Source organism: Mustela lutreola, chromosome 7 (genome assembly GCF_030435805.1).
Source record: "Mustela lutreola isolate mMusLut2 chromosome 7, mMusLut2.pri, whole genome shotgun sequence".
Lineage (NCBI taxonomy): Eukaryota > Metazoa > Chordata > Mammalia > Carnivora > Mustelidae > Mustela > Mustela lutreola.
In genome coordinates this window covers 40,579,201-40,603,428 of record NC_081296.1, presented here as the reverse complement: position 1 = coordinate 40,603,428, position 24,228 = coordinate 40,579,201, and the positions used below count along the sequence as shown (strand labels likewise).

The window sequence follows — 24,228 nt, the reverse complement described above, 5'->3', positions numbered from 1 at the left end:
CCCTGTACCTGTCTCCTTTCTTCCTTGTCTTCCTCCAATGTATTCGCATTGACATGTCCTTGGCCTTCTTTTCTTTATCTTCATTTCCTTCTCATGGTATAGTCTCACAGTAAGTGCTGATGACCGTCAAGTTTACCTCTCCAGAGCTTCTCCTGGATTCCAGACTTATCCAGCCTCCTACCTGCCATCGCCACTTGGATATGTAATAGACATCTCATATTAAACATGTCCAACATGGACCCTCGATCTTCCCTAATCCCCCACCCTCATAACCTGCTTCACCCACAGCCTCCCTCATCTCCATATACAACTTCCAGGTGAGAAGATTATAACTGACTCTCTCACAGGTCATCTCAATCCATTGGGCATTTTTATTGGTTCAACCTTCAAAATATATCCAGAATTGGGGATGCCTGGGTGGGGACTCAGTTGGCTTGGCATCTGCCTTTGGCTCAGGTCATGATCCTAGGGCGCTAGAATTGAGTCCCAGGTGGGGATCCTTGCTCAGTGGGGAGCCTGCTTCTCCCCCTGCTTGTGCTCTCTGCCCCTTTGACAAATAAATAAAATCTTAAAGAAAAAAAAAGGTATATTCAGAATCGCATCACTTCTCTGCTGCTACTACCCTGGTCTGGTCACCATTGTCTCTTGCCCAGACTACAGCAAAACCGTGGTATGATTTCCCATATCCCTCCAAAGAGCTAGAAGCCCTCACAATATCCAACAGGCACTGCCTGATCGAGATCCCCGCTCTACCTTCCATCCTTCAGGCCATCTCTATCCTTCGTCCTTTATTCCATTCTGTTCCAGCCACCCCGGCATTTTTCACTTCTGAATCTTTCTCCTTTAGGAACAATCATCAGTTTCGAGGAGTCCAAACTGTGCCTGGCACTTAGGAGGCACCCAGTAAATATCTAGTGAATGAACAATGAATGTTCTTAATCACAAGATCTCGTCGTGTTGCTTGATTCTCCCTGTTTTCAGTGAAGCTCTTTACCACTTCACTGGTTATAGGACATGTTTATCTAAATCTCAATTTTGGACAGCATTGGCCAGACTTTTTTTTTTTTTTTAAGATTTTATTTATTTATTTGACAGAGAGACATCACAAGTAGCTAGAGCAGGAGGCAGAGAGAGAGGGGGAAGCAGGCTCCCTGCCGAGCAGAGAGCCCGATAGAGGGCTCGATCCCAGGAACCCTGAGATCATGACCCGAGCTGAAGGCAGAGGCTTAACACACTGAGCCAACCGGATGCCCCATGGATGGCATTGACTAGACTTTTGAGTGTTTTGGTTTTTGATTTAGAACGCAGTGCTCCTACAATACTAGGAATATGGACATCGAAAACAAAAAAACGAAATGAAACAAAACCAAACCCCTATAGGGATCATGTCTGAAACCTTGATTCTACCTTAGAGTCTTGTTTCCACCTGGCTCTCTAAACCATGCTTGTTCCGACTTGAATCAGAAACGAAATGGGAAAGATGTAATTCTGAAAGTTCACATGAAATCACCATGACTTTGTAAATGCTTGACTTTTGCGACTATTCATGTTCTTCGAACTGAAACCAGAAGGTCAATGAATCCTTTGTTTAAAATGGCATTAAGCTAAATCCCTTGTGTAAGAATTGTTTTCATTCAGAAAACTCAGTCACTTTGATTATCCCATAAATCAACACAGGTCGGGCCCTTGCCTGATGAAACCATGTAACTACTGCTCGCTACTGCTCGAGAACACGGGCCTGTAATTCCACAGGTGTGTTGAAACCCAGCAAGGGACCACTCTGAATCTCTAGACATGGTTATGTCTTATCTAATCCTTTCAATATTTTAGGGAAAAAGAGAAGATACAGAGAAAATGCAAAGCCTAACACAAGATGGTCTGTTACCATCTTGGTATCATTTTGCCCTGATACCAAAAATACATTAGAGTCAGCATAATTCAAAGAGCTCCCTTTCTATTCCACTTACTGGGCTCATGTGGGGGTGGGAGGACAATCATCTCAGACCAAGTGATGCTCTGAGATCTCAATGTTACCCTTGCCAGACCTGCTCGCGGGAACACTGATGGTCTTAGAAGGTTTCATACTAGCTGAGTTTAGTGATGTGTTGGAGCGACCTCACAAGAGCTGACCAGTCAATTTCAGAGGAAATTTGAGGCGGTTGATGTCACATTGCTGTCTCTCCATGCGAGAGTATTTACACATGGAAATTGACAGTTACTATAACTCAGGGTTTCCTCCACTGACCACCAGGAAAAAACATCAGGTACTACGAAACATCGTACCAGTACATCACTGGGTGAATTTGTTTTTCAACCGACTTGGTTGTGTCAGCAGGGGTTTCTAAATTTCCTTTTTTCCATTTTGGACTTTTTCTCTGAAGTATTTTAACTTTCTATAGCCAATCATTTAAAGGTCTTTTTAAGTTTTGGCTTTATAGTTTTGGTTTTCTTTTTCCCCAAGCAAATTATTTACAAGTGTGAATCCCTTATTAGGCTCTGGTCTATGACGACATGGCATGATTATAATGACTGACTCTCTGATCTGCCCCTTCTCTAATAGTGATATAATTTAGCCTATGTAAACTTCAGCATCATCATTCATAAAACTGGATTAATGGTGCATCATGCTTGTTTACTGGCGGCGAGGATTAAGAGAAATAACACATGTAAAGAACTCTGCACTGTGCTTGGTACATGATAATAACTCAAAAACTTTTAGTTACCGTATTATCACGGTGGTAATAGTACATTGTGCAATGGGGTGCCTACACACACAAGAGTGCTTTGGTGAACAAATATTTAGATCAATCCCTGTCTAGCTTAGGAATACAAATTAACCAATGTTTGCTGCTTGCTAGTTTAGATATTGGGGATCCCTATGTCAGCTGATCCCTTTGCTGGTAGAAAGACATCAGTTGAGAAATTATCATCATACTCTCAAAATCACGTGGGGGATTCCATAGATCAGCAGACCAATTTGGTATTTCAGAGCTATAAGACTGAAAAATATTGGCTACTTTATGCCTTCTTCTCCTCAAACATCCAAAAGCCTGGTTTCGTCATTACCCATCTTCCTTTTAACTGATGATCATAATTCTTGAGAAAACAGAAGCAATCTAGTTGAGACCTTCTTCTTTGCCTTCCACTGACTATACCAACCTATGTGCATCTGACCCTATATTTTCTGCTTTTTCTCGTGTTAGTAGAGATGAGGTGTCCAACCTCCTAGCTAAAGAATCACACACCCGTTTTCATCTTCTTAAGGTCTTAACTCCTAACATGTCTCTCTTTTCTGATGGCTCAGTCCTTCCCCTGGGCTGGCTCGTTCCCCTCCCAGCCTCCAAAAAAGTTTTAGTAGCTCCCACCTTAAAATGCAAAGCCTTCTACAGATTTCTGGCCTCTTTCTAGCTACTATCCCCATTTCTCTGCTTGCCTTCACACCATATTGGTCATAGTCTTCACCTCATTCCCTTCCATTCTCTCTGAACCCAGTTTCCTCAGCCTTCTGTCCCCCAAACCGACGGAAGCTGTTTTGTCACTAGCGGCATTCATGAGGCCAAACCCAATGATCGCTCATCTGTCTTCGTGCTTGTCCATCTTTCAGCGGTATTCAGCAGGACTCGACTTTGAAAAACCGCCTTCCCCTGGCTGTTGCTGGACCACGCTCTGGGTCTCTGGCTGCCCTCAAGCCATCCCTTCTCCATCTCCTAGGCAGTGCCTTCTCCTCTGATTCTTTTCTAAATGTTGCAGGACCCACATCTTGGTCCTTGATCCTCTTCTTCTGTAATAGATCTCACTTTGTCCCATGGCTTTAAGCTCCATGCAATTGCCCATGATTCCCAAGACTGTGTCTCTAGTTCAATCTTTCCAATGAGTTTCCCTCTTGTTCTTTAGGCCACATATGTAATATCTCCATTCTTGGCTCCTCAATGGGCCGCTCCAACCACCATGACCAAACCCTTGACTTTTCCTTCAAAACAAGGCTCCCAATATCATCCCCGCCCTGCAAACAGTATTTCCACATGTCTAGTTGCTTGATGTCTCCCTCTCCATACCCAGTCTACCAGCAAATCACATTCATTTCTAGTCTGTATCCCTGTTTATGCCTTCCTGCTTTCCCTTTTAGTCATTTGGGATCCATTCTTTCCCTACAAGCAGGAAGATTTTTTTCAGTATCTAAGTAAGATCCATCATCCCCTGTCTCCTTAGCTTCCTAGTAGAAAAACTTAACGAACTTCCTATAAGAAAACAATCCAAAAACTCTTACTCTGGCCTACAGTTCCTACTCGTGTTGGCGCCGGGCCGCCTCTCCAAACTCTGGTTCATATTTTTTTCCCATCATGCTTCATCCAACTTGGCCTTCCTGACGCTCCTCCCCTTGGGGCTTTTGCCTTTGTTCTTTGTCTGCTGTGAGCGTTCTGCTTCCACATCTGAACTTGGCAGGGTCCTTTCCGTCATTCCGACCTTAGCTCAGTCACTTCTCCACAGATAATTTCCTTGAGCACCCATCTACAGTAGCTTGTTCTCTAGCACATTCCTTCCGCCCACTATCTGCATTTATCTTGCTTATGTATTGGTTTACTTTGTCTCCTTCCCACCACTCTTGCTGGACTCCAGCTCCGTGAGAGTAAGCAGGTGCTTTGTCTCTCATTAGGCTTCCCCCAGGACTGCCTCTCACATCACCTGTGATGAACCAGCGACTGCTGTGTGACTGAGTGAACATTCTGGACACCCACAAAGGCATTTCTAAATACTATAACAGGAAGGATTGTTGAAGAGCCAGTCTGCTAGGTTGCTCACTGCCCTACGTAGAAAGCCATACCCATGGGAGAAATCTGTGGTAGAATGCAACATCGGGAAAACTTTACCTCGATGGAGAACTTGCTGCGCCTTTTCCTTTTCCAGGATTAAAACCATCACAGATTGTTCCCTGTTTTGTTTTGCCCTGGCTTTTAGGAACCCGAAAGCCAAATTTCAGACTTAAGGAGGCAATAATAGTTGTTCTAACAGTAAACATAAATTCTCCCTTCCTCAGATTCATTTCCTACTTTTGTTATGGGAAGTATAGTATTGACATTTGTTGTAATTCACTTCAATTTCTTTCTGGAGAGGTGGGATTTAAACAAAAGCAGGTGGGGTGCCTGGGTGGCTCAGGTGCTAAGCCTCTGCCTTCGGCTCAGGTCATGATCCCAGGGTCCTGGATTGAGCCCCACATGAGGCTCCCTGCTCAGCAGGAAGCCTGCTTCTCCCTCTCCCACTCCCCCTACTTGTGTTCCCTCTCTCACTGTCTCTCTCTGTCAAATAAATGATTAAAATATTAAAAAAAAATAAACAAATCATGTAAAGTGTTAATATTCCTGCATAAACTGGGTAGTGTTGACCAGGATGGTGGAGTAGTGAATGGGGGCTTTCTCATGATGAATCTTTTAAAAAAATATATAATTTTATTTAAACCAATTAATTAATATATAGTGTATTATTAGTTTCAGAGGTGGAATTCAGTGACTCAACATGTAACACCCAGTGCTTATTCCATCATGTGCCCTCCTTAATGCCCATCATCCAGTTACCCCAACTCCTACCCCCTCCCCTCCAGCAGCCCTCAGTTTGTTTCCTATGATTAAGAGTCTCTTATGGGGGCACCTGGGTGGCTCAGTGGGTTAAAGCCTCTGCCTTCGGCTCAGGTCATGATCCCAGAGTCCTGGGATCGAGCCCCGTGTTGGGATCTCTGCTCAGTAGGGAGCCTGCTTCCCCTCCTTCTCCCTCTGCCTGCCTCTCTGCCTGCTTGTGATCTCTGTCTGTCAAATAAATAAATAAATAAATAAATATTTTTTTAAAAAAAAGAGTCTTTATGGTTTTTCTCCCTCTCTGATTTCATCTTATTTTTATTTTTCCCTCCCCTCCCATATGATCCTCTGTTTTGTTTTTTAAATTCCGCATATGAGTAAAATCTATGATAATTGTCTTTCTTTGGTTGACTTAGTTCACTCAGCAAAATATCCTCTAATTCCATCCACATCATTGCAAATGGTTAAGATTTCTTTTCTTTTCTTTTTTTTTTTTTTTGATGGCTGAGTAATAGTCCATTGTACCCCCAATGTTTATAGTAGCAATATCCACAATGGCCAAACTATGGAAAGAGCCCCCGTGTCCATCAACAGATGACTGGCTCTAAGTGCCGATGTGAGAGTGTGAGCAGGTGATCTGCCATGATTCATATTCGGGAATTCCCCAAGGTTACTTCGGTTAGGGTTCACTTGCCTAATAAGAGCCCAGCCCACTGGATGTTAGGGCTTTCAGGCTTATTTGCATTTGGTGACCTGATAAATGTCACTTTGGAGTTATAAGCCAAGGAGTTGATGGATCTTGGGAGTTTATTTTTCTCCCAGAGCTCCCCGTCTCAGTAGTGGAAGAAACATGCTTTTTAGCTTAGCTTTAAAATGCAGTGCCTTGATGTGTGGCAAATTCATGGACCACACCCTCTAAGGTTCAAAGGAACCACTCTTAATTGTTGTTTAGGATAGGGATGGTTTTGAAGTTTGTGAAGCATAATCCATACATGTTTCTCCCTAGCATGGCCGAATTAAAACATAACTCTTTTGAAGTCCAGAATGTGTTGGTATTTTAGTTTATTAGTTATTTTATATCTTTTGGTTGTGGCAACAACATTCATAAAATGGAAAGCATGCATCGATCAATTATTACTGAATATATTTTAATGCTTGTTCTAAACAATTATAGACAATGTAAAGAATATATATGTGACTTATCCATGAGAGTAGGATAGTGGACGAATCTCTCTGAATAAAATATGCTTTTAAAATAACCCCTAATGGCTTTTAAGCAATGTAGAATAATGATGTTTGTACAACATCATTAAAAATTTTTTTCTTGGGGCGCCTGGGTGGCTCAGTGGGTTAAGCTTCTGCCTTCGGCTCAGGTCATGATCTCAGGGTCCTGGGATGGAGCCCCGCATGGGGCTTTCTGCTCAGCAGGGAGACTGCTTCCTCCTCTCTCTCTGCCTGCCTTTCTGCCTACTTGTGATTTCTGTCTGTCAAATAAATTAAAAAAAAATTTTTTTCTCAAATCAGCATTGTAGTTAAATACTATTGCCAATTTGATACAGATTATATTTTCATTTTTATGATAATGTAAACACTGATGCAAGTAGTTTTAAAGAAGGGGCATGCAGGAAAATTTTTTCACCAGCTCCTGTTTTCTAGAAAGTAAAAGTCTGACTCTTCTGGTAACCAAATCCTCACTGGATTTATTATCCATAATTTATTTATTTATGGATTTATTTATCCATAAATCCTGTGTGATATTGTGCAAGGAACTAATTTTTGAGATTAACCCTTTAAAATACACATTTTATCTACACTTATATGGATTTAATTTTTTACAAAAAAATCAGGACTTACATAGAGATATAGTGAATTATAAAGACATTTTATGAAATAATTCCAAGTGGTACATTAAAATATATAATATACAATATTATGTAACACAAAACACAATACATATTATAAGTTGTGTTTACATACAACTTTGTTAGAACATATACATATCCAGTATGTTGCCTGTAGCCTTTCTTTTGTCATAATTTAGACCACTGTAGTCAACAGTAATTTTAACTTAAGTGACAACATGATCATTATTAAATGTGCATCATAGGGGTGCCTGGGGGGCTCAGTTGGTTGGGTGTATCTGCCTTTGGCTCAGGTCATGATCCCACAGTCCTGGGATCGAGCCCCACATAGTACTGGGCTCTGCTCAGTGAGGAGCCTGCTTTTCTCTCTGCCCCTCCTCCCTGCTTGTGTGCAAGTTCTCTCTCTCTCTCTGTCAAGTAAATAAATGGAATAATGGAATCTTAAAAAAAAAAAAAAAAGCACATCATAAATCTCGGGTCATTTACCAAGTGCATTTGAACATGAGATTTATCTTGACTTACTTTGTCTGCAATGTTCTTTCATTAGGATGAGTAGCAAAGATTGGCATGTAGTAACTGGTGATATACTAGTCACATAATTTAACAGTGATTTAGGCTATTCAATGAAGAGTATTTACTAATACCTGGCCAGAATTTTAAAGATTTTATTTATTTTATTTATTTATTTGACAGAGAGAGATCACAAGTAGGCAGAGAGAGAGAGAGAGAGGAGGAAGCAGGCTCCCCGCCGAGCAGAGTGCCCGATGCGGGACTCGATCCCAGGACCCTGAGATCATGACCTGAGCCGAAGGCAGCGGCTTAACCCACTGAGCCACCCAGGTGCCCACCTTGCAAGAATTTTAAAAGTCCCCCTGGAGATCTGGAAGAGGGAAATTTTAAGGAGGACAAGTAAAACTTTCATTTAAAGTCTACAAAGATTTTCTTTAATTGCCATATTTTCAACTCAAAAGCAAGAAGCCTTTCTACTCTATTTACTCAGGAGTGCTGGAATCTCTGGAGTCTTTTGTCTCATTGTTTGTGTGTATCCTGGTATCCTAGTTAAGATAACAAAACTCCAAGGTCCAGGAAAGTTTTCTATGGACTCAGAGAGTTACTGATCCCTGAACCAAATTCCTTACATTTATCTGGGCTCCAGGATGAGTGATACTGCTTTAAAAGATGCAATCAAAAGCTTCTCCCTTTGAACCATGTACACGCTGGGCCATCGATCTCGTTAACGTGAGAAGCCAATGGTATTCTCATTCTCTAGAAGCCAATGGTATTTCTAGAGTTTGTGTAATCAAGACTTACTAACAAAAGTTTATTTTCAGCAAATGAAACAGGTTGGTCCTTTTAAAAAAATGTGTATATATTAAACCTGAATTCAAGGAAATAACTGGGTGTCTTAACTGTTTTTACGTGTAAGCGCAATTACAGGGAGGAAGTTCCTGACCGTGCCACTCCCTGCTTTTTGCTCCCTCTTTCATTTATGAAACCAAGGGCATATTTGGTGTGTCACAGGTCGAAGGCACTCTGTAAAATGCCACAGAGGACAGAGAGAGAAAGAAAGAGAGAGAGAGAGAGATGGAAAGCAGCCCTCTTTGGGAGATCGCTAGCAGGCTTAAGATCTCTAGAGCAGGGCGCCTGGGTGGCTCAGTGGGTTGAGCTGCTGCCTTCGGCTCAGGTCATGATCTCAGGGTCCTGGGATCGAGTCCCGCATCGGGCTCTCTGCTCAGCAGGGAGCCTGCTTCCCTTCCTCTCTCTCTGCCTGCCTCTCCATCTACTTGTGATTTCTCTCTGTCAAATAAATAAATAAAATCTTAAAAAAAAAAAAAAGATCTCTAGAGCAGAGCACAGAACAACTCTCCATGGGAGAAATTAGAGAAGGTTCTTTAAGAGGGATTGACCTCCCTGGAAGTTTTTAAGCTGAGTAAGAAAACGCACACAAGTGTCAATGGGGCAGAAGCTATCCTTGTTCCCACTTTTCTTCTTCCCACTCTAGTTTTCCAGGATGGAGTCATTGGAGAGCTCACTAGAAATGCAGATGGGTTTTAAATGAGTGCCAAAGATGACCTATTTATTTTTTAAAAGCTCTTATGCAATGTGTTTTAGTTTTGGATGTGGCAAGACACGAGGGTGTGAGAATTGCCTTAGGCCTCACATTCCTGGGGCTGCAGTAGGAGTTGTGGCTGGGGGTGCCCTTCCTCATGACCCCAAGGCCACACGTGGCTCTGGCAGCTATCGTCCTGGCATCTGAGCTGGGAGACAATGGCTCCCTCCAAGGAATTATTGACGGGCTTTGTTGGCCGGGTTCCCTGGGCTACCAGCAATGGTGGGAAGCTCTGCAAATGAAGAGGGAAGTCATTGGACACGGGTTTCCTATCTGGGGCTTGTCTGGAAGATCTTCCTGTTTCAAAAGTCATCTTTTTATGTGTGTCAGTTCTTTATTTCTTCTAAGGAATGGTCTTTGTCATCTTGTTGCCATTATCATCAGATTATTATGAGTGAGCATCTCCTGACTGTGCTCTCTTACCTGCTCTGGCTGGTCCCCTGGGTATCTTCTTCCCCACTGGTGTTCCTTCTCATCTGTGCACTCACTGAAGCTCCATCCAGCCTCAGGCACCATCCCTTCATGAACACTTATTTCCTGCTCTTTTCCTTCCCTGAATACCATCCGTATCTGCAGTCTTATTCTGTGGGTCCATAAGTAGTCTTTCTTCAATTGAACCCTGTTCCCCAGTCTAGAGCACAAGTTCTTTGACAACAGGGACCAAGGGCCAGAGGTGGTAAGGAAATTAACTTTTGCCCTTTCATATTATTTGAGATTTCTTTACATTGTGCATGTATAACCTATTAAAATAATTTTTTAAATTTCATTTCCCTTACTGGTTTCATAAATTATAATACATAAACAACAACAAAAAAACCCTTTCATACAGATTCAGTATGGTAACAAATAAAAATCCATGTAGGCTGGTAAGTGCCTTTGGCTCTTCAGGGAAGATAAAAATAAATAATTGTGATAATAGTTAATGAAACCAAACCAAACCTGTCTGGCTGAATGCTAAGAATAGTGGCTTTACTTCATGTGGGGGCTTCCAGATCAATATAAAAAGCCCTACTCCATATTCAAACCTCTGCTATTTACTTAGCTGTTCTCAAATGGGAACAAGCAGACATCAGCTATCAAGTTTCTAGCCTGGAAAAATCCACAAAGGCCTCTGGACACAGACACCATGAGGACATCATGCAGACAGTTCATAAAAATAACTTGCCCAACATTTTTGGAAACTGATGCAAGCTGGACTTGTGGTTCTGTCTGTTTCCTTGACTTTAGGCAGTAACAACAGAAAAGAAGCCAGTTACCAGGGCTATGAGAACTTGGGTGTTGCAGAAGATAGCTGGTACTCACAACAGGGGGAGTACCAGTCCTGTGTCACATGAATGCATGGAAAAATCAACCATAATTCACGTGAAAAAAAAAAGCATCAGTTCATTCAGACATATTTATTGAGCACTTACTATACGCTAAGGATTGAAGGAAATTCAAACATATGTCAGTTATTTCCTGGTTTAAAGGAGTTTGACATCTAGTAGTGAAATAACGCTTGTTCAGAACTTATGTATTAGTTTCCCATGAGATGTACAATTTAGCCATTTGGAAAATGGAGACATCGCTTTCAGTGGAGTGATCAGAAGAGGCTCTATTAGAAAGAAGGGCACTTTGAACAGATGTATGATTAAAGAGAGCTTTTTATTTAAGTATAATGTACACACATAAAAGTATACCTAGAAAGGCTATAGGCGAACTAAGTTTTCACAGAATGAACACACTAGTTCCATAACCAGCACTCTAGTTGTGTAACCACATGGACTATTATCGTACTCCAGGAGCCTTCTTCCAATCCTTCTGGGAGGGAGTAGGATTTTGTTAGATGAATGTAGATAGAATGTTAGTGAAGAAGACCTCATAGGATGTGGAAACTGAAAGGCAGGACCCATGTTTGAAGAATGGCTGGAAGAGTAGTTTGTTTGGATTGCCAGCTGGAGAACAGGGTTGGGTCCATGTTGTAGAGCCTTAAATGCCAAGCAAAGGAGTTGGATTTTATTAAATGCTAAAAGTTTTTGAGCAAGGGAGGAATATTTTGTAAGACTTTTAATGATGACTGGTAATTTACTGGTGATGGGAGAGGTGAATCTGGAGGTTGGGTGGCTGGTTGGGAAATTTCTGTAATATCCAGATATGGGATAATTTTGGCCCTGCAGTGGTAGGTGAGGACAGAGACACAACTGTCCACAGGTGCTATAAAGTGCCACCAAAACCTAAAGGAATGTGCATCTTGAGGAAGAAGGAGGAGTCAAGAAAATTTCCTTCCATAGAACTAAGCAAGACAAAATTTAATAATTTTCTCAAGTAGTTCGTTGTTATTTACTTTTTTGTTAAGGACTACCACAGTCTTTGAATGCTGCTTCTCCAAGAAAGCTCTGAAAAAAATTTTTTTACAGTATTTATTTATTTATCCATTTTAGAAAGAGAGAGAGAACGCGCAAGCATGAGTAGGGAGAGAGGCACACAGAGAGGAACAGGAGTAGACTCCCTGCTAAGCATGGAGCCCCACACCTGGCCAGATCCCCCAACCCTGAAATCAAAACCCAAGGGGAAATCAAGAGTCAGTTTTTAACTGACTGAGCCACCCTGGTGCCCCATTTACAGTATTTAAATAAAACCGTGAGTTACTCTAAGGAAACTCCAAAGAAAGCAAATTACCTTCCAGACAAAGAGCATCCATTGTTAGTCAGAAACATGGACTGTTCCCTTTTCAAATGGGTGCATGTTAGAATAAATATTTTGCTGTGAAAAACTGACTCCAGCCAAGACTTCTGAAGATGTCATTTTATTTTTTAATATTTATTTATTTATTTAAGATTTTATTTATTTATTTGACAGAGATCGCAAGTAGATGGAGAGGCAGGCAGAGAGAGACAGAGAGAGGGAAGCAGGCTCCCTGCTGAGCAGAGAGCCCGATGCGGGACTCGATCCCAGGACCCTGAGATCATGACCTGAGCCGAAGGCTTAACCCACTGAGCCACCCAGGTGCCCTGAAGATGTCATTTTAAAAGCAAATTGTTGGGTGTTGCTCATCCTTCTTTTAAATGATTCTTAATTATCCAAATTTCTGCATAGGATGAATTAACTAATTAGCTTTAATGTATTTCTACAGAAAATGAAAAATTTCTGGAAGAAAAGGCCATGATATGTTTTCCTTTGACAACTTTTTATCACTTTGGCTATGTGGATCATTTAAAAATATATATAAGTTAAAGTATCAAATTAGGCTTTGCTTCTTCCATCAGGTCTTCCTTGAACCCCTTAGACTAGAGAACTTGGCTATCTATGTTGTCTCCTAGCAACTGGGGCAAACTGCATACTTTAGTGATATTACCTGTTTTGTCTTACTCAGTAGGTCCGAAGCTTCCTGGATGCAAAGGACATAGGGTTATCATTTTTCCTCTGGTAACTAGCAATGCATGGTACTCCTTAAACATAGGTGTAGGTTGAATGAATGAATGGATTGGATTGTCTATTTCAAAGAGCTGCCATGATGAAACAAAATGAGATGAAGTCTGTACAGACTGCTATTAAAAGGCATCTAATAGGTATTATTAGTTAATACTCTTTTGGGGGGCAGGGCAATTATAGCTTAAGAATCAAGAAATATATTACTCTCCGAGTTAATTTATAAACTTTTAGCTGAAATGATATTATTGAAAGCCTAGATTCTCATTGAAAGACCACACTTTTTTTTTTTTTTTTTGAGGCTTATAAATTAATTCAGCAGCTTAAGTAGGGAATATTACAGCAGAGAGGGAGGATCAAGTGGGAAAGCAAAGAAGTATAGCAGACTGTGACCGTATGGAAAGCGCTAGATCTTGTTTCCTCTTCTGTCTGGCACAGCACAAAGGGCTCCAGGTATACTTTTTTGTTAAGATTTTGTCTTTCTCTCTCTCTTTTTTAAACCACTGTCTTTACCATTATGTTTTATTGATGCTCTCCCCGTCCCTCCATATCATCTCTTTCTCTCCAAAGCAGCGGGTTTTTCACTCATCAAGTAATTATTGATGATCTAATATTTACTGTAGCGTTTTTCAAAATACGTTCTTCGTTGTTTTTCCATAGCGCCAGCGCCTTATTCCTTAGAGGCTGCTGTTTGTTTCCGGAGTTTTTGATGCGTGCCGTCTCCAGGCACGGGGATCTGTCGGCGAATGGAAGGGAAGTTGAGAGCTGTCGTGTGTCCTTCCCGACACCGCAAGAGAGGAAGGGAACTGATCTTGGGAAAGAGCACGTGGGGAGGAGGGAGGTGGGTACGGCCAAGACGACAGCCGGCTTTGCCTGGACCCCATGCTCTCTTTCGACCTGAGGCTCTATCGCTAAAGCAGGATGGCACCAGTGCCCTGGAGCCTGGCTCTCGCTACGTCCCAGCCGCCGCCGCTCACCGAAGTCACTCGCGCAGCCTAAATTCAGAACTTTTCCTCCCGCAGGGAGAGGAAGGGTGTTATTAAGTTTGAAAGGGAAGTCCCGCCCTCTTCCCGGATTCTGACTGGTCGGGGCCGGCCCCACCCCCTCCAGGGCCGCGGCAGGATTGGCTGTGGAAGGGGAGTCCCGTCGCCGGCGGGGGAGCGGTGGGCAGCCTGGAGCCCCCAGGTGGCAGGTGGGGCCGGGACCGCCGGCGCCGCCTCCTCCGCCTTCCTGAGGGCTAGCAGCCCGCGCACTTGAAGGTTCGCGCGCGGCAGAGGCGCGCTGCGCCGCCGGGAGCCGGACTGCGAAGACTTGGCCATGAAGAGTCTGAAGTCCCGCCTGAGGAGGCAGGACGCGTCCGGCCCCGCGTCGTCTGGCGCCGCCGCCACCGCCAGCGCGGTGAGTCCCGCGGCCTCTGCGCGTCCCGGGTTGCCGGCGCTGCCTTCCCGAGAGTCGGGGGGTCGTGTGCTCGGAAGCGCGCGCAGCTCTCCTCAGCTTGCCTTCGGCCGTCCCGCTCCGTCTCCCGGGGACTCCTTCCTCCGGCCGGGGCCGGGGGTCGGCGCGGAGACCCTGGGGACCCTCCCAGTCGCCGGCCCGGCGCAGCACCCGCCCCTCTCCCCACGGTCTCCGAGCTCCCGGGAGAAACCCCGGCGCTCTGCGGGCCAGTGGGCCCCCTCCGCCATCCCGGCTTTCTGCGCTCCCCCCTGCGCCCTGCGACCCCGGCTCTTCGCCTCGCCCGGTGTTGGCCCGGCTGCCCACGCGCGCTCTGCCTGGCCAGGCCGGCGGGGGCCAGACGGGGGAGTCGCACCCCGCAGTCCGGGTGCGCCGGGCAGCGGACCCCGCGCCGGCCCGCGGCTCTCCGCACCCTCTGTGGGCCCGGGACTCGGAGGCTGGTGGCGCCGGGGCGGGCGGGGGGGCGGGTGTCGTCGTGTGCGGGCTGCCTTCGCCGTATCACTGGGGAAGTTTGATTTCTGACGGAGGCAGGCGGAATCGGGTGGCGATCCTGGAAGCGGAGGTGAAACTGGGGAGTTTGGTTGTCCTTTGAGGCCGAGTTTCACCTGTGGGACAGATCCGTGCGGGACAGGCATTCGCTGGTTCGTCTGCAGCCTGGCCTCCGTGTGTGCACGCTAAGGAGCACTCAGGGCCTCTCTTTCGTTGGCAGGAGATCAGAAATCTTGAGAAACAGCCTGACTACAGATGCTGGGGATTTAGATAATTTGGCAAGTCAGAAGAATAGCAATGTCATCAGCATTCTATAGTATTAAACGTTACTTAACAAGTCGTGAAGGGTCAGAAACGCCAATGAGATGTGATGCTCAAACTGCCCAGTTCCCCTGGGGAGTAATTAAAAAGGACCTTTATAATTAACGAAGTTTACCAAATGATTATATGTGCTTTTTATGAGAATACTAATTAATCTGCTTTTGGTTAGGAGTTAATTCAGAATTGTGGCTTACTCAATTCTGACTTTCTGGGATGATTTTACTTAGACTTAACAGGAAATTGTGGCAAAACTAGGCTCCTTAATTTCCAGTTAAAAAAAAAAGAGAGTTGTAGGTGGCATGATATTTGATGATTTGATGTTGATTAATAAAGCATGAAATTAATTTATAAGCATATAGGAGAGATTATTTTGTTTCACATTGTTTTTTAGATAATAATTGACAAATGTCGTTTAGTGTGTGAGAGGTCATTGTGGTTGAGTTAATAAAGATTCAGCTTTTTTGTAGTACAGGTTGTGTTTCATTTTTATAAAAGATAGCTTTTTTATATTTATTTGCTGTATTTTCCCATTTTCTTTGGCTTGCACTACAGATCCACATTCCACCTAGAGATTTTTATACCTTAATTTTATCCTGTTTTCTAGAAATGCAGAGTATTTTTTATTGCTATTATCAGCATGCCTGTTTGCATTGTATACATTTGGAACATTAAGTGCATCTCCCTCAACTTAAATCTTAGCACTTACTTAACTGAGCATTCTTTTTCTTAAAATAGCATAAAAATAAAGAGAAATACATAGTATAAAAAGGTAGAACCTGTCGGCTTAGAAAACATGAACATCTGTTTAAGTTAAATACTAGAATAAATTTTGGGAAAAATATTTAAATGAAAATAATTGAGTTGATGACTAATAAAACCAAACCAAGGTAGAATAAAGTGAATGTACAGGAGAAGTAGGTTCCTTTTGCTTTCAATCCATACCATAATCCCTAATGTCAGATTTGGTCACATGTGTATGTACTGTTGGTGTTACCAGTTGCTTGCCTCTTCCTCCAGGGAGAGTTTAGCATATGCAAGCCAATAGGAATGTAAATATTCACCCTTTATTAGAATGGTAGCACACTGTACTTGTTGTTCTATATCCTTTTTTAAAACTGTAAATAATTAGGCCCATTCAGAGCATCTCCCTTCAAATCCTGCTGTAATATACAATGATGAATAAGCCTGTGTGTATTTCAAGTGTGTGTGTGTGTGTGTGTGTGTGTGTGTGTCTGTGTCATAAAAGTGGAATTGCTCCGTTAAAGGATGTGGCACATTTGCAAACCTGAAGAATGCTGTTAAATTTCCTTCATCATGTACCCCATGTGTGAGAAATTACTTTTTCCATGCTTGTAAGACCCCACTGCATGTTCTTTTTTTTCATTAACAGTTTATCCTTTCCATTTTTCTGTTGGGTTGCTGATTTTTAAAAATTCATTTGTATGTACTCTATATGAAGGCAATTACTCATTTTGATATGAATAGTATGTTTTCTTAATTGGTTATTTGTCTTATGACTTTGTTTATGGTGGCTTTTGCTATGCAGAAAGTGGTTATTTTTATGCAATTGAATTTGTCATCCCTCTGTGACTTGTATTTACATAGTATCTTGATCTTTCTACTCTTCGATATTAAAAAGCAAAAAATTCTACCTAGTTTCTTTTAGTTTTTTAATTTGTTTCATTTTTTTTTTAACATTTAAGTTAAATGTTTGATCCATATAGAATCTATTCTGATATAAGTTAAGGGGCATATATCTTGCTTTTTTTTTCCTCCCCATGATTACTGAATTTGAATCTTAAAGCAGTCATTTTAATTATCATGGAAATAATCACAATATGCTCCCCACAACTTTGATTTGAGGACAAAAATCTTAGATGTGTATTTCATAAATATTTTTTCTTGTTTAAGCTTATGTATCTGAAAGAGATGCGTTAGCAATAGACCGATGTATATATTTTATAGTATGTGAAATACAGAATCTTAACATGCTAAATTATATGTAGGAAAAAATCATTTAAAATAGTCTGAATACTATCATAGTTTAGAGCTCACGCAACAGAAGTTATGCTTATACACATATATATAAGTGTAGTTCATAATTATCAACTGTGGGTAAAATACAGTTGAGAATTTGTCCTATACTAGCTGAATCTGGAGATAGCTGCCTCTTTTAATCATAAAATAAGACTATTTTGTTGTTGACATTTATCTTAATTACTAAATTGGAGCTTCAGATTTCTGAAAGGGGTAATTAAATGACTGTAAATGCCATTTCAAATCTAGTCAATTATATGTGCAATTATATGTACAATTATATGTGCAGTGAGAATAGGCTATTCCGTTTTCACCTAGTTCAGACTAGGAAAATTGAGTAATTAAAATTAAGGGGGTGTATTTCAAGAACTAGTAGATGTACTGCAAACAAATATTGTAAGCAGACACTTAAACGGTCCCTACACTTAACATTTGTAGTGGAGGAAACCCTTGATTGTTAGTTATCTCTGATATGGGAGACTGTGGTTATTTTTGCTGCCATTTCTCTAGGCTGCTCTGACTTTGGAACATGAATTCTGTAAATGAGCAACCAAATATGTACAAAAGCATCTTGTTAATGTTTCAGGACCCTGAAAAAATATTGCTTTTTCTAAAAACATTTAGAGTTACAAATATAGCAACTGAAAAATATCTTCAAAAAAATTTCTTTGGTTCCCACTAAGAACAGAAGTTTGAGATGTTTGGGGTGCCTGAATGGCTCGGTTGGTCAAATGTCCTACTCTTGATTTTGGCTCAGGTCATGATCTCAGGGTCATGAGATGGAGCCTTGCATTGGGCTCCCCGCTAAGTGAGATGCTCTCTGTCCCAACCCCTCACCCTGCCTTCTCAGGCACTCACATGTTTTCTCTCAAATAAATAAATAAATCTTTAAGAAAAAATAGAAGTTTGAGATGTTTAGAAAGCATAAAGGATTATGTTTTGTCTTAGTTGTGGTTTTGAAAATGAGGGTTTTGTGTTTCCCTCTTAGGGTTTGGAGTATGTTTGATAAGATGTTAATATAACAGTGATTTTGGGGTAATATAAATAAGATCACAGATCATTATGTTTAAACTCATGATACTTAATTGAGCACTGTTTACTCAATTTAATTAAAGCTGATGCCAACCTTTGATTAAAATGTTTAACTTAAAATTTTATTCAGACAGTTTCCTAGAGTTACCCCTTCCTTGTATTTCTTGTGTTCTTGAAGGAAGATCGCAGTAAAGAAGACCTGTATTTATACTTTTGATGTCAACCCAGGTCATCATGGTGATTTGAATTGCTGAATTTTATTATAATACCAAAGCAGAATGTTTGAGTTGCTTTGGTACATCTTTTGGTACACGATGGGGCCAATAATTTAAATGATGAGCAATTAATAATTTAAATTCTTTATTTTTATTATTATTTTAGATTTATTTATTTATTTGACAGAGAGAGAGATAGACAGAGATCACAATTAGGCAGAGAGGCAGGTAGAGAGAGAGGGGGAAGCAGGCTCCCTGCCAAGCAGAGAGCCCAATGTGAAGTTTGTTCCCAGGACCCTGAGATCATGAGCTGAGCCAAAGGCAGAGGCTTAACCCACTGAGCCACTCAGGTGCCCCAACAATTTAAATTCTTTAAATAAGAGTGTTACAGTGATTATATATCTGTACATATTCTGAAATTTAAAGTGATTACTTCAGGAATTGGACCTAGGTAAGCAGTAACCTTATTTAATTTGGAAAACATTTATGGAAAACATAATTTGGACTTAAGAGTGAATTAATAATTAGATCCTTTGTTAAGAAATAGATAATTCCAAGTTGGAAGCAGAAAATGTGCAAATTGAGCCTGGAATCTTTTGTTCCCCTTGAAAGCAAAGAGACTGTCAAAGATTAGGACTTAGGAGTCAACTTGAAGAGGTTCCCACTTGACCCATGATGGGACAGTTCCATCAACAGTAAGGATAATATGACAGTGTATCAAAATCTTGAAATCTGTGATTTCGTAATTATGATTAGAAAAACAGGAGGAAGTTGTCACTTTTGGAGGATGCTAGAGAGCTGATGTATTCTTTTAAGAACCAGAAAATAAAGACAAAGAAAGAGGTATGCTTTTCCTCAGGCTAACCAAGAATTTGATGAGAGAAGTTCCTCTTTTATGCAGGGTGTTTTATTCCAGCTAAGAGAAAAAGGGAGATGGAATTAGTATATCACAATTTTACACCTTCTAATGAATTGATGGATCTAGGGCAGAGACAGTGATTACAATTGGCTACTAATGTCTCAAAAAGAAAGAAAACCAGATGTAATTTATCTCCTGATGGAAATATTCATTACTGCCTATGAATATAGTCTTGCCAAAAGAATCAAACCTGAATATGACAGGCTTCTAGATCTTTCCTCCATTTAATAGAAAATGTAGGGATGGAGGAACAATGGGATGCAATGAGCGTAATTATGATCGTGGGAAATGCTTGGAACAAATGGCCTAGTTTCTTCAAAAATAAATTATAAGAAGAAAAAAATGGGGGAGAAATCTAGAGATTAAAAGAGACTTAGGGGCGCCTGGGTGGCTCAGTGGGTTAAGCTGCTGCCTTCGGCTCAGGTCATGATCTCAGGGTCCTGGGATCGAGTCCCACATCCGGCTATCTGCTCAGCAGGGAGCCTGCTTCCTCTTCTCTCTCTGCCTGCCTCTCTGCCTACTTGTGATCTCTGTCTGTTAAATAAATAAATAAAATATTAAAAAAAAAAAAAGAGAGACTTAGGAGGGCGCCTAGGTGGCTCAGTGGGTTAAGCCACTGCCTTTGGCTTGGGTCATGATCTCAGGGTCCTGGGATCGAGTCCCGCATCGGGCTCTCTGCTCAGCAGGGGGCCTGCTTCCCTTCCTCTCTATCTGCCTGCTTCTCTGCCTACTTGTGATCTCTGTCTGTCAAATAAATAAATAAAATCTTAAAAAAAAAAAAGAGACTTAGGAGACATATTGATTATAATGATAGACTTCATTTAGATCTTGATTAATAATAAAAATAGGGGCACCTGGATGACTTAGTCTGTTAAGCATCTGCTCAGGTCATGACCTCAGGGTCCTGGGATTGAGCCCCACATAGGGCTCCCTGCTCAGGGGAAGATCAGCTTCTCTCTCTTCCTCTGGGTAATGTGGTCGTATGTTTGCAAAGTGTTTTTATCTTTAAGAGAAACATTTAGAAGTGTACTATCTACAGATGAAATGATGTGAAGTGGGATTTGTTTCCAAATAATCTGTGAGTGAGCGGGTAGGAGAAGAGAGTAGGGGGTACAAGTTGAAATGGGATTGGTCATGAATTAATTGTTGTAGTTGGCTGGTTCATGACACTATCGTATTTACTTTTTGTGATGCTACTGTATATTCTATATATTCTAAAGTTTCTATCATAAGAAAAATCTAGTCATAGCCTTCAACTTTTAAGAGAGCTAAACAAAAAATAATAATACCTTATATTAAAACCATCGATAGAGGTGTATATAAATTGCTGTGGGAGCACAGATGTGTAGGGTGGGGTCAGGGAAGAGGCTGGAAGGTGAAGGTGAGTCTGGGCCAGATGGGCAGTCTGAAGGGCTTTCCAGGCAAGAGAACAGCCAAGTGCAGCGTGGTGTGGAGCTGTGAAATTAGAGTGCTCTGAGGGAGCACCAGATTTGGAAAGGAGCTTTGGTGTTTTGGTAGGGGGTGGTGCAGATGAGGTATGGACGAGAATTTGGATGGGGCAGCTGGGGCAGCTGGGTGAAATAGTTAAAAGGAAGGCTTTGCCTTTTTTTTTTTTTTTTAAAGATTTTATTTATTTATTTGACAGACAGAGATTACAAGTAGAGAGAGAGAGAGAGAGAGGGAGGGGGGAGCAGGCTCACTGCTGAGCAGAGAGCTGGATGCGGGACTCGATTCCAGGACCCTGAGATCATGACCTGAGCCATAGGCAGAAGCTTTAACCCAGTAAGCCTCCCAGGCGCCCCACCTTTTAGTTTTTTTAACTTGAGTTAAAAGTTTGGATTCCTCGACAAGTTTAAATCCTTGTTCAGAGAGATTTCTAATTGGAGCGGGTAAAGTTTCATCTGAAGAAGTTATTCTGTTGATGAGGTAACAAGTTCACCCTTTTCCCCTTCCCCCTAGAATTAGCTAATAGCCAGCAACATGATTATCAGCCCTGTTTAATTTATAGTGAAATGCTTGGTAAAGAAATCTACATCCAAGAATTTTGGACTTAAACATTATAACTCATGTATTTTATCTCTATCATAATGGAGGATTTAAGTATCCTGTTAGGAATCATGCAAACATTTGCCCAGACATCTAAGGAATGTAACAAATGGTTGAAAATTTCCACCTGCCCGAGCTTATTTATGCAAGAGCAATCAAATTGATTTCTGTAGGGAATTTAATTTGCCAAAAAATGTTGATTGAAATGTACTTACTGAAATTGTAAATAGAAAGGTGGACTAATATATGCTTATTGCCTCATTTTCCTAAATCATAAAATAACTAAATGCTTTATATATGTCTAGCTTAAATATATAACACAAAAATATAGGAATAAATTTACCTGTTGTCCCCAAAACGATTTCCTCTTTTGTATTTTTGTTAGCCTCAGAAATCTTGGCTATTAATGACGTTGACTAATTTATTCCTGAATGATATAGTCTCCAAAATGATGTGCAAATGATGAACTGATATAGTTGAGTTACTAAAGCTCTGGCAAAAGATGCGATATGATGAACTGTAATTACACAATCGAATCAGACCTGCTAAGTGCCCTTGAGAGAGAGTAGGTATGTGACTGAACCCGTCAAGGTAAATGGCTGTCTATTGTTTTAAAAATCTGGCCCCACCCTCCAAAGGGCATACATGGTCAGGGTAGAAAACAAAATATAGTTGAAGATAAAGAATAAAACATGTCCCCATGCCATATCATAAACCACTGCTTATGCTATTTTTAAATTTTCCAGATTGCCTCTTTGTTGTTCAATCAGCATTTAATTACCTTGATGCTATAGTAATGATACATGTATAATTTATTGAATCATATTTGATTCTAATAACCCCCATATTTAAAATTATAAGTCATTTGAAATGATTGGAGCAGATGTAAATGTCCCATTAGGAATACTAAGTAAATGCTAGTGAATTACTTGAAAAGAAGTTAGTTATAAGAAATCCAAGTGCCCATAGCCAATATTTATTGAGCATGTATGCCCCAGCATTGTTGCAAGTGCTTTACCTTAGCTTACTTAAACCTCACAGCAGCCCTAAGAAGTCAGTACCATTGCCATCATTTTATAGACATTTTATAGATAAATAGTTTACTTGCCTCAGGTGCCATACCTAATAAGTGGAGATCAGGTAGCTCGATCCTGGAACCCATGTTTTTAACTATTGTGAAATGGTAGAATTTCAAATGTAAAACTATGACATTTGTTCTTATATTGTTTATTGTCTTATATTCTTGAGCTATATACTAAAGAAAATTGGAGGGAGGAGTGTTTAGGGGGAAGGGAGGCATTTTATGTTAAGTCTCGAAACCAATTTGTGTTCCTTCCAGCACTGTATACAGTTGTTGCATTCACTACACCTTTCCAGTAATATGATTTAGAACATATTCGTCAACTTGATTGGAAAAATAATACAGCTTTAACAAAATACAGCTTTAATTTGTGTTTTTGATTTCTAGGCAGTGTGGACATACATCTCTATGCTTATTGCCACTTTTACTTCTTGTTTTAGGAACTGTTTGTGTTTGACCATTTTTTCCTTTTGATGCCTTGTTCTTGTTGATCTCTGGGCGTTATATCTTAATTTTTGCTACTTGGCTTATTATAGCTTTGAGGGTAGTGTGTGTCTCACTATAGCTGTGTTGCTGACACCTTCCCTTGTATTCCAGTTTTTGTTTTATGTACTTAATTTTGTGATAATTGGTACATTAAGACTGTTGGCTATTTTATATTCACTGTGGAGTGTAAATAATGGTATAAAAGTCCTTAATTTGTCCCATTAAACTTTTGTCTTGAATTCTACTTTGTCATATTATCTGTGATATTCTTACCCGTTTTGCTTTTTTGATTTTGTGTGTGTGTGTATTTGCCCAACACAGTATCCTACAGTTCTTGGTTTTATTTATTTTTATTTTTTTAATTTTTATTTTTTAAAGATTTTATTTATTTATTTGACAGAGAGAGATGACAAGCAGGCAGAGAGGCAGGCAGAGAGAGAGGAGGAAGCAGGCTCCCTGCTGAGCAGAGAGCCCGATTTGGGGCTCGATCCCAGGACCCTGGGATCATGACCCGAGCAGAAGACAGCGGCTTAACCCACTGAGCCACCCAGGCGTCCCCAGTTCTTGGTTTTAAATATTTAGGAGGATGTATGGGTGAAACCAGTGCTGAGAATCCAGTAGAACTGAAAAGTGGGCTTACTGTCTGGAGATGTGCACGTACAAGTGCGTACCATGGGGTATATACTTTTTTTTTGCGGGGGGATGATATGTTTTTAATATTAACCTTATTGATAATGTTGTCAGGATTTGACATTACCTCTGTGATAAGGTTTTCCCATTCAGGTGCACAAATAATTATTTTTTTCAATCTCAGTGACTTTTGGTTCATTTTTTTTTTTTTAACCAGATTGTGAAATAATTAGAGGGAAGAGGGGAAGGATATGTACATCATGCTTTCTAAACTAAAAAAGTGAGTGTATAATTTTTCTTCTAGCTTGTTTTTGTTATTCCATGATTTTCTCATCTGCAGGGTACTTACCTTGTACAGAGGTTGGGGGTCCTTGAAAAGAGTCTCCCGTGGAGAAGCCTAATTGGTATAGTTGGGTTCTAGTGAGGGTATCACACACTGATCTTTTTAGCCCTGTAAGGGAGGAAAAGCCCACAAACACTTGCTGATTTACATGTGAGAGATATTTTTAATGAGAGCTCTTTTTATGATTCATCTCTTTTTTTAAATGTTGGATTCTTTTTAAAAATTAACAT

General features: G+C 41.0%; 1 protein-coding gene across 1 annotated transcript in view; it reads left to right on the top strand.

The window, feature by feature from the left end:
• The first annotated feature begins 14,116 nt into the window (after window positions 1-14,116).
• UACA (uveal autoantigen with coiled-coil domains and ankyrin repeats) overlaps window positions 14,117-24,228 on the top strand; it is an 87,405-nt gene continuing 77,293 nt past the window's right edge. Inside the window, exon 1 of the mRNA XM_059180540.1 lies at window positions 14,117-14,345. Within this exon, the coding sequence (XP_059036523.1) occupies window positions 14,265-14,345 (81 nt within the window). The 5' untranslated portion in view covers window positions 14,117-14,264. The remainder of the gene's footprint in view (window positions 14,346-24,228) is intronic.